At 35.3% G+C, this 9,547-nt stretch overlaps 1 protein-coding gene across 1 annotated transcript in view; it reads right to left on the bottom strand.

The window, feature by feature from the left end:
* Positions 1-4,286: 4,286 nt before the first annotated feature.
* Positions 4,287-9,547, bottom strand: part of ERMARD (ER membrane-associated RNA degradation) — a gene marked incomplete at its 3' end in the record, with an annotated part of 15,893 nt that continues 10,632 nt past the window's right edge. The window contains exons 14-19 of the mRNA XM_010024432.1: positions 9,214-9,342; positions 7,545-7,754; positions 6,494-6,607; positions 5,676-5,822; positions 4,642-4,675; positions 4,287-4,379 (exon numbers count right to left, since the gene is read on the bottom strand). Of these exons, the coding sequence (XP_010022734.1) occupies positions 4,287-4,379; positions 4,642-4,675; positions 5,676-5,822; positions 6,494-6,607; positions 7,545-7,754; positions 9,214-9,342 (727 nt within the window). The remainder of the gene's footprint in view (positions 4,380-4,641; positions 4,676-5,675; positions 5,823-6,493; positions 6,608-7,544; positions 7,755-9,213; positions 9,343-9,547) is intronic.

A 9,547-nucleotide genomic window follows, 5' to 3' on the forward strand; every position in this document is an offset into this window, starting at 1 on the left:
AGTCTAATAAAAAATGGACTATGTGATGGTGCTTGAATTTTCCTGCTCTAATGGGATCCCTACTAAAATCAGCAAAAGGAACTTCAAAAACACACCCCCAGCTACCCCACTTGTAAATATTGACTGCATGTCAGTAGTTCAGTGTGCAGACATCTCAGATACCAAAAAAAAAAAATAATAATAAAAAAAATCAAATAAATTAAAGGAAAGATTTTTGGCTTTAAAAGAAACTTCCAACATTCATTTTTCCAGGCAGTGTCTTTGTGTGTTCACTCTTCCAAAACACAATGCTGTGGTATCTCAGAGTTTCTGAAGTGGCAGTGTAGGCACTGTACTCTTGTGTCTCATTGAGTGCTTGTTCAAAACAGCTGTATGTTCTATATAAAACATGTTTACATAGTAAATGTACTTCCTGTAGACACAAAGAAATGTTAATGAATAACCATTCCTGCATTTCAAATTTTGCAGGGCTGTGGGAAGGATCAGTGCATGACAAAATAGTTAATGTTCACCCACTTTCTGGCACATGAAATCTGTTACTACAACTAATCCCTTACATAGAAAAGAAAACATGGAAAACAAACTGGCGCTGGCTGGTTCTACTATGCTTTTCTTTTTTTTTAGAGAAACTGTGAGATGCATATACATGGGAGAGGAACAGAGGAGGTATTCAGTGGAGAATGCCAGAAGGCATGGACTCTTTTTGGTAGGCTTTAATTGTATATATTGTCTTGGATTCTCACCTTCAGAAAAAATGCCAGTTTGATCTCATGCAGTATTCACTACCCGTATTTACATCCTATTGCCTGGGGTCCAGCAAAGGCAAACAACAGGCATTTTCCTTTCAGTCAATTTCTATCTGAAAACCTATATGGCTTAAAAGGCTTCTTAAATAACAGATCTTTATTTGTCCTTGAAGATTCCTTTTTAAAAAGCAAAAATCAGGTGATTTAACTTATAGCATTGCCCCTGAAAAAGCCTCAAAAATAAAACTGATTTCTACTCCAGGTGAAGTTCTTTCTGAAACACAGAAATATTTAAGCATCAAGCATTTGGTATAGAGCTGTTAAGTCTTGCACATGATTCCCCACTTCCCTGTGAGGTAAGCCACTAAATTAATTAGGCTTTGCTATACAGCAATTTTATCTGAAATACATAGCTCTTTCTTCCAGTCCCCTGAAAATACGCAAGCCTGAAAAACCAGCACAGATAGGAACCAATCCACTTCAAGGGAAACCCAAACAGCATAGGGCAGATCCTTAGTGGAGTAAAGGATCTGCACTGAAGAAGTTAGGAAAGGAATAGTTTATGCCAGCCAGCAATCTGCTCTGCATCTGCAGACCAATTTATGAAAAAAAGGAGCGACACCATACACGGACCAGATGTATTATTGTAGTATAAGGCAAAACCAAGCTCTGCTGGGGATGTTCCAACATTTCTACACAAGATTTCACAATGTACAAAAATTACTTCATGCAAATGAAAATCTTTTTTAACTGCAACCTCTCTGCATGGTTTGAAAGTGCTACTGTGGACAAGGTTTTCAGAGGCCACCCAACAAGCAATGCTCAACTAAGATCTTCTTCACAGGGTGGCATATGAATAGCACATTTCAGTTTTAACAGACTGAAAAATCATTAACACAGCAATAAGGCTGAGACCTCAGAGCAATTTTCTCAATAAACACATTCCTTGACAATTATTATTTTTGTTCAAAGATGTCTTTTGCTTCTGAGATAAGATTTTTCATGATACTGCAGCAATTAGCAAAGGACAATCTCAAGTTATCAATACTTTCATATGTTTTGTAATAAACAGTGATCTGTAAAAATAAGCGATTTATTAAATCCATTCTCTTAAACTACCTGAGGAGAGGGGCACTTGATGAATTTCTGGAAAATGTGAGAAGTCCTCAGCAAATAATGCAGTGAATGTGATGAACCTCTATCTAATTACAAAAATGTTTGAAAAACAGTTTTTTCAGAGGTGTTCGATTTCAAGATATCTGAAACAAATGAAGAGAGAAAGCACCAGAAGCAATGACCACAATTAAAGACACATATAACAAAGCTGATGAAATCAGACGAAAACTTGATTTCTTCATACACGCTCTAAGAAAGTAAACGTCAGGATGCAATGTTATTTTGAATTGCCAAACACTGCCACCACGTGTTCATTTCAAAGACTACCAGGCTGCCTGAGTGATTACTTGAATACTAGATGTAAAGGTATTAAACATAAGTCAGGTCAAATTTGTTGCTCTATTACGTAAATTGTTTCTGTACAATGCAGTAGTGATGACAACCTCAAAAAAGGCTGTATTTCTAGCTACTTGTATTACATCTATATAAGAACACATGGTTCCGTTTCTAACCCCTCCTATCATCATCATGGAGAGCACTAAGTAGAGAATGACACTGAGAGGATCACAGACAAGCTTTGTTTCGACACCCAGATGCCTACCATAATTGAAGTCTCAGTAAACTTCTAGTTCATCTTGATGATTCCTAGAAGGTGCCAAAACTCACAAATGTTCCCACAACTGCAACATAATTATTTCAGAGACTGGCTTTTCTTCAAATGTTTATGTATATGAACAAACCCATTCATATGATGATGGAGACAAAGGACTCAGGGGACTTCTTATAACATTAATTTTCACTTGTTCTTACATACGCAGTAAAGGATCTCTACTCTCACTTGAAAACTATATCCATTACAACTTGAATTAAGAGCATTCAGTTTATTTTTATTTCATACTATCTCTCACCTGAAAATTCCCCTTGAGGTGGAAGTCAGGCAGAGAAACCGCATCTCACTACTGAAAAGTTAATATAACTACAGATGCTCCTCTTCTCATTTAGATAGGATATTCAAGAAGAGACAAAGGAACGCCAAAGACTTAGTCAAAAAGATGGATACCCGATTTTTTTCCATGGTTTCAAAACTTGTGTCATAAATTCTTTGAGCCAGGATGCCTAACATTAGCTTGTAAGATCACGAAGTATTAGGAACAAGTATCATCTATTTTAATGAATATATATGCATACACACATAAATCGATTAATTGAATTCAGAAGAACTGACTGAAGAATCCTCACTCCTTTGTCAGTATTATCCAGGTAAAGAAAATATTTCAACCACCTTCCTCGGAGGATGCTGCAGACTCCACATATATGTCTGTATAGATTTCACTGGATGAATACTAGCTCCAGGAAAATGCAGATGAATGACTAAGACAGAAGTAACACTTGGATGAAAGAACACCTTGTAAGAAAACATTCTTTGGTACAATTTTAGGTATTTGAAATTGCAAAAAAGATTGAATTTTGAAAAAAGACTGAACAACTACCTGAATGCCTAATGGATGACTATGCAACTCAGCTCCAGAATTTATTTTGATTAGGACAAAAAAAAAAATAAAAAAATAAAAAATTCAGAACACTTGCATTTAAACATGATGTGTTTTGTCAGCATTACCCATACATATACCCCACTGGACATCTTTGCTTATTCCAAGCTTCTTTTGCTCTCAGGAATACCAAGTGTCCAGAGCCAAGATTCTTTCTAATATCTTGAAGTGGCTCCAAAGAGATAGCAAAGATGACTAACTGGAGAAGTCATTTCAAGTAACTGATAAACGACAAACACCATGATCTTTACCATGTCGCTCACCAACTGTTCTTCAACGTGCATTGTAGAATATACATCTACTCTGCAGCTCTATTCTGTAAGTATTTTAACAGCAGGGAGAAACTGTAAGCCCTGCATGCAGCTCTATTGGCAAATGACAGCATTAAGTCAGAATAAATTGGATTGTCCCAGTCTGTTCCAGATTTGTCTAACCATAGATGGTAGAAGCATTCCTGTCAGAGAGCTTCAGAGGTAGGAAAACAAACTGGAAAAGCATCTTTGACAAAATTGACAGAAGTCCATCATGTTTCTTACTGCAGACTTAAAGCAGCAAATGCCATCCTTGGCACTAATTAGTAAAAGAGAAACTGTAAATGTGCTCCATCTTAAGTAAAAGCATATCAAGAGAACAACACGCAAGATCACTTCAGCAAAGTTTAAAAATATAGGAACAAAAGGACAACTTATGTTGTTGAAAATATACATCTGTGGTCTGTAAGGTGCTTTTCAGTACATGAACATACTTTCAAAAGCAGAAAGCAGGTCAGCTGTTAATGTACTTTTAAACCGTGACTCGGTGTTTGGATTTCTTGATCTCTTTCCTACAATAAATACATAAATCTTAAATAATTTTTTTGCCTTACAACACTTACCGCCGTCAAAGCAAGCGTCATCATAAATGTCACTACCAAGCTACACGTAGCACATGTTAACATGTCTGAGCAGTCAATGGCTACAAAGTAAGCCTTCAAAAATATAATTAGGATTTGCCAACTCGGACATTAGAAAGAGACAAAATTTCAGACTGTGGCTCATACACTGCATGTAATTCACTATTCTCTATTCCCAGTTTTTATCTTTCTTACCTAGTTCACGCTTCTCCACACCATTTATTTCCACACTAACAAAAAAACCCCATGGAAAGTGACATAGTTGAATTCCAAACACACACAGTACATTGCAGAAGTAACATAAAGGAAGCAACATGGTATTATCTATCCCCCACACCAAATAAAACAAACTAGTAATTCTCTCACTGAGACTTCCAGTCAAGAAACATTGCAAAGAATTTTATTAAAACGTAACTTGAATCTGTGATCCTTTGTAGTGCCAAACATTCTCCAGACATTATGCTCTGGTTTTACTCTCCTCAGGAGAAAGCAAATGGATAGAGATTGGTGGTCTTCTGTGAATCTGTTCTTCAACTGATGCATTCCTTTGAAATTCTACTCTTTGGAGACGAGAAAGGGGGAGAATTGATTTTGAAAAAACAAGTTATTCAAATGAATGTTGTGTGCAACAAGAGGGTAATTTTTAGAACCATAATAAATTCATGTCTGTGACTACATTCATGTGAGTGTTCATATTTATTCTCCAGGAAATTAACTTACTAACTAACTAGATATTTACTGGGAATGAGCAGATAAAATTAAACAAAAGAAACATATATTGTGCAAAGTTATTCCACCCTGCTTCCTTTAAATCTTGGTATAACAGCTGCTTACAATGTCATCAGCTCCATCTCAGTGCAAGATCTGACCCTGTTTCGAACTAACAAGCGCAACTGCCAATAAGCACTACTTTCTGCTAAACGGTCATCATTTCTCAACCTGTTGATCACAGTGTCTGACATAATTTCCAGTATATTTTAAAGTAAAAAATTACTTTTTGCATTTAAAATTTTCACACTCTGTTCTTGGTTATTTTCAGTAGAAAAACACAATAATAACAATAATAGAAAACTACAAAAAAAACAACTAACCAACAAAAAATCCCAGCTACAAAACACATAATTAAAGTAGAATTGATTTAGCTCAGTAAATCTTTTTCATTGATTTAGCAAAAAATCTGTTCTTCAGAAGCTTGATCATACAACTCCAGTTTCAACAGTCATCTTCAAATAAAAAGACTAAATTTAGCATCCAAAATTTGACAGTGACTCATGAATTCTGTCTTTGAATTAGACTCATCAAATTTGAGACCTCCATAACTTTAAAGATATAACAATGTCCAAATAACCTTAAAGCCACTATGGAGTTAGCTGCATTAACATTAGCTTTCTGTCACTGATTCTCTTTATTTTTATCAAAGCCTTGTTCGTCAGCTCCAGGGTTTCATCCCACTTGTTTTTCTCGGGGCTGGTGTATGTCACCAAGTTCTCAGTATACTGCAAGACTGACTTCAAAAACCTACAAGAAATAAAACCGAAGAAGAAAAACTCAAGAAAGGATTTAAAAGGAAAAAAGAAATAAAGAAAAATATCTCAATGCCTGATGTAAAGCAGCTAATGCCTCCAAATTTCCAGATCTCCCTCAGGATGATAAACACATTAAAAGTTTCTTCTACTTCTGGAAAAGAACCACTCTCTCATTCCCATAGTACCAATTCAGAATTTTCGAAACTGCAATTAAATACTGCCACAGAAAGAATGCAGTGATAAAATGTCTCATAGAATTTTCCCCAAATGGCTTCCTTTCCTTTCTCAGTCAAATGTTTTACAATGCCTACGGTATTCAACCAGCTGTTAATTGACACACAAGGACTGAAATTACTAACAATTTTAAATATGGCTTTTACGCATTAGTATTTTTGAGTGATTGTTCTCTATGTATACTAAAGAAGATTCTAATAAAAATTAAAAATGTGAATAACTGGACCATATATTTTCAGCTAAGTCATTTAGTTCTTGAGTGAATATTGTCTGAGATACGAGGATGACTATAATAACAGGAAGAAGGATGACAGTGTACTAAAAGTCACGCTGTTCCTTTTATTTTTTTTCCTCTACAGAATTTATATTACAGATCAAAAATGAATGTGTAAAATTTCCTATTTTCATGAAGTAAACTTAAATACTCACTTTAGATACTGCTGATAATCAGAAGGATTCTTCTTACAAACCAAATGAATGTTGACTAGTTCCACAGTCATCAACACTAAGATGAGCCGCAACACTGGAGACAAAAATTTAATGCTAGAAATAAGAAAAAATATTTTAAAATAAACAAACTAAACCCAAACTACATAGAAATCATTACTGTAATAAATTCTTCAGGTTTCTGCATCCATCCTAAGCAGCTGGATATTGTGGGGGACATGGGGGGCAACGACTATGAAAAGTCCTTCAGCAAGGAGCAGAGCAAATATCAATACTATAAACAAAGACTATAACTGACAAAGCCTCCAATAAAGGAAAAAAAGAGAAATGCATATAGTTAATATTCCAAAGGAAACCGCACCAGCACCCATTCATCCATAGATAATTAAGTGGAATTGAACTGAACTGCAAATACGTACCATGAGTTGTCAGTTTAAACTATGTTTCTTAAATAAGATGGTTAATGTTTTCAGGAACGCAACCTGGCCAAGAATACAACATTAACAATTTTCCCAGTTTTTAGAATAGATTCATAAATCCCTGAAAAATACTTCTGAATCGGAACAAAATTAATGGAATACTAAACAATCTCTCTTCTATCTATAAAGATGCTGACCCAGGTATAATGATAAAAAGCAGAAATAAAGTAGGCATGGTCTTGAAAGCAGTTTAACCTATTGTATTCAGATAAAACTTGAATGGCTTTTATACGCTTAAATAGGAAAAACTAGCAACTAAAAATTACACTGTAGCATTTAAATTATACTTTTATTTGAAAATTTGTAATTTATAGTGAAATAATCTAGCTAAAAATACCCACTAAATTTTTGTCCAATTTGAGATTTTGTTGTTATCGCAGTATTGCTACAAAACAGATGTCTGGGTTGACACTATACTCTGAAATAGTTAACAAGAGCACATACGCACTGTTGACTTTAAACTTCTAAGACAAAGCACTGAAAGCTAGCAACAGCAGCATGCAGCCACTCTCTCATAAACCTAACCGCGAAGGCAAGAAAAAACATCAGCCCACCTGTTCAACATTCGTAGATAGTTATGCCTCTGGCGAGAACGTAGAGTCTTGCTCATCCACTGTTTGTATCTCATCTCGGTGCTGGCAATAATTTGTTCAGACACTTGATGGCACTGTGTGCTTATTTTACGGAGTACCACCAGCATTTCCAGAACAGGTCGTGGAGAATAAAGCGTGCAAATACGTGTATCACAAAGTTCAATCAACAGCCTCCAAAACAGGAAGGAATTGTTAATTTCAATCTTTTGTTTGCTGGATTTAACATGAGATACATTTCAGATTCGGTGTGGTTTGATTAATCATGTTTTAACTCAGAAAACCTGGAAACAGGTTACTGTTACCTCATGACTGAAAAAAAGAATCTGTATCTATGTAGTAGGGATAGTGATTGTGCTATCGCTTTACCGAACAGAAATGCAAAACTGCTGGTGATAAATATGTTTCCCATTTCAGATCAAAGAAATATGACCACAATAAACAAAACTGTCTGGCTGAAATGATATACTGAACACATCAAATCGCAGCAGCGTTGTGGTTGAAGCCTCCCACCATAGTTCAATTCACAATAAATTAACATCTACCACAATAAAACTCACACAAACAAATGGCATTAATTAGTCCTCCCATTAGTGTGTGGTCTTTGTGCAGAACAAGAAGCAGATTTCACATTTCGTAAAATGCAGGTGGTGAAGCTATTGTTTTAATCAACACCACACCAGAACATGCTTTGTTGAAGCACCCAAGTATCTTTCTGCTGTCATATTCTGATCTGCTAACCTAATGTGTCACACACTTTAAATACTCTGTTCTTAAAGAAATGTTTCTTAATCTCCCTCATGATCAAATTATCTCTGAGACAGCAAAACATTAATGACTAAAAGTGATAAAGGGAGAAAACTCTAAAAATGGTTTAATACTTTAGTAATTAGGCTTCTTTTTAATAAATAAGTGCAGAATGGCAAGTAGGAAACAGAAGGCACACATGCTACATAAGTAAAGCAACAAAGTCTTCTTTGCACTATCCTATCCATGCCTAATAGGTTTGATTAGGAAAGTTTTGTTCAAATCTATTTATTCAGTCATAGGACTCTTAAGACTGCTGTAAGAGTGACAATTTAAAGTGTTTTCACCATTATTCCAAGTCAGATATAATTGGAACTAACATACTTCCAAGTCTGACAAGAGTATAACAAGGTATCTTCTATTTCAGAATCTTGATACTAAAGCATGTAAGAACAGAATTATGTAGTGGCATATTATTATTTTAAATGCCACACACAGCTGTGACACCAAGCACATTAAAAGTTAATTTCTGCTGCAGTTTTAGCACACAAATCAGATTAAAACCAACTAAGTCTAGTCAGTATACAAATACTTAAAACATTTTGCTTCCCCAGTCTGCAAGAAAAATGGTTATTTTTCTCATGCAGATTTATAAGCAAAATCTCTACTGTAAAAGCGCCCCAAATCTACAATTTTCATTTTGAAGATGATGTTCAGCCACATTCTTAAAATTTTTAGATTAAATCAGCAGCAACATCAGAAAAGTGCATGCAGTACTTCAAGCATTGTTCTAAAAACAGGTTAATTAGTAACTTGGGTTTGAGAGTTCTTGTGTTGGGATGCACATAGAAGCTGACAGCGAGAACCAGTAGGATGTGAAACTCACCTCTCTGTTAGGACACTGTTGATTGGATCATCTGAACTACAGCAAGTCTGGGGCATGTATTGTTGCAGCTGAGATAGAATTTCAGATATCATCAAAATTGAAGTACTAGCTTCAGCATTTCCTTCCAATCTTAAAAACAAAAGAAAAAAAACCAATTTGAGATTATAAAACTGTGTAATACTCATTATTTCTTACATGGCATAGATCGAGATGCAGATTTTGGGAATAGCATTCAGTGTCTGCTCTCACTCTCTGATATTATGGTTCTTTTCCCTATACCTTATAAGCATGATTTTGTTTCTCCAACTAAATCCAACCTTTTCTCAGTCTCGGC

This window comes from Nestor notabilis, unplaced genomic scaffold, assembly GCF_000696875.1.
Source record: "Nestor notabilis isolate BGI_N333 unplaced genomic scaffold, ASM69687v1 scaffold7871, whole genome shotgun sequence".
Classification (NCBI taxonomy): domain Eukaryota; kingdom Metazoa; phylum Chordata; class Aves; order Psittaciformes; family Psittacidae; genus Nestor; species Nestor notabilis.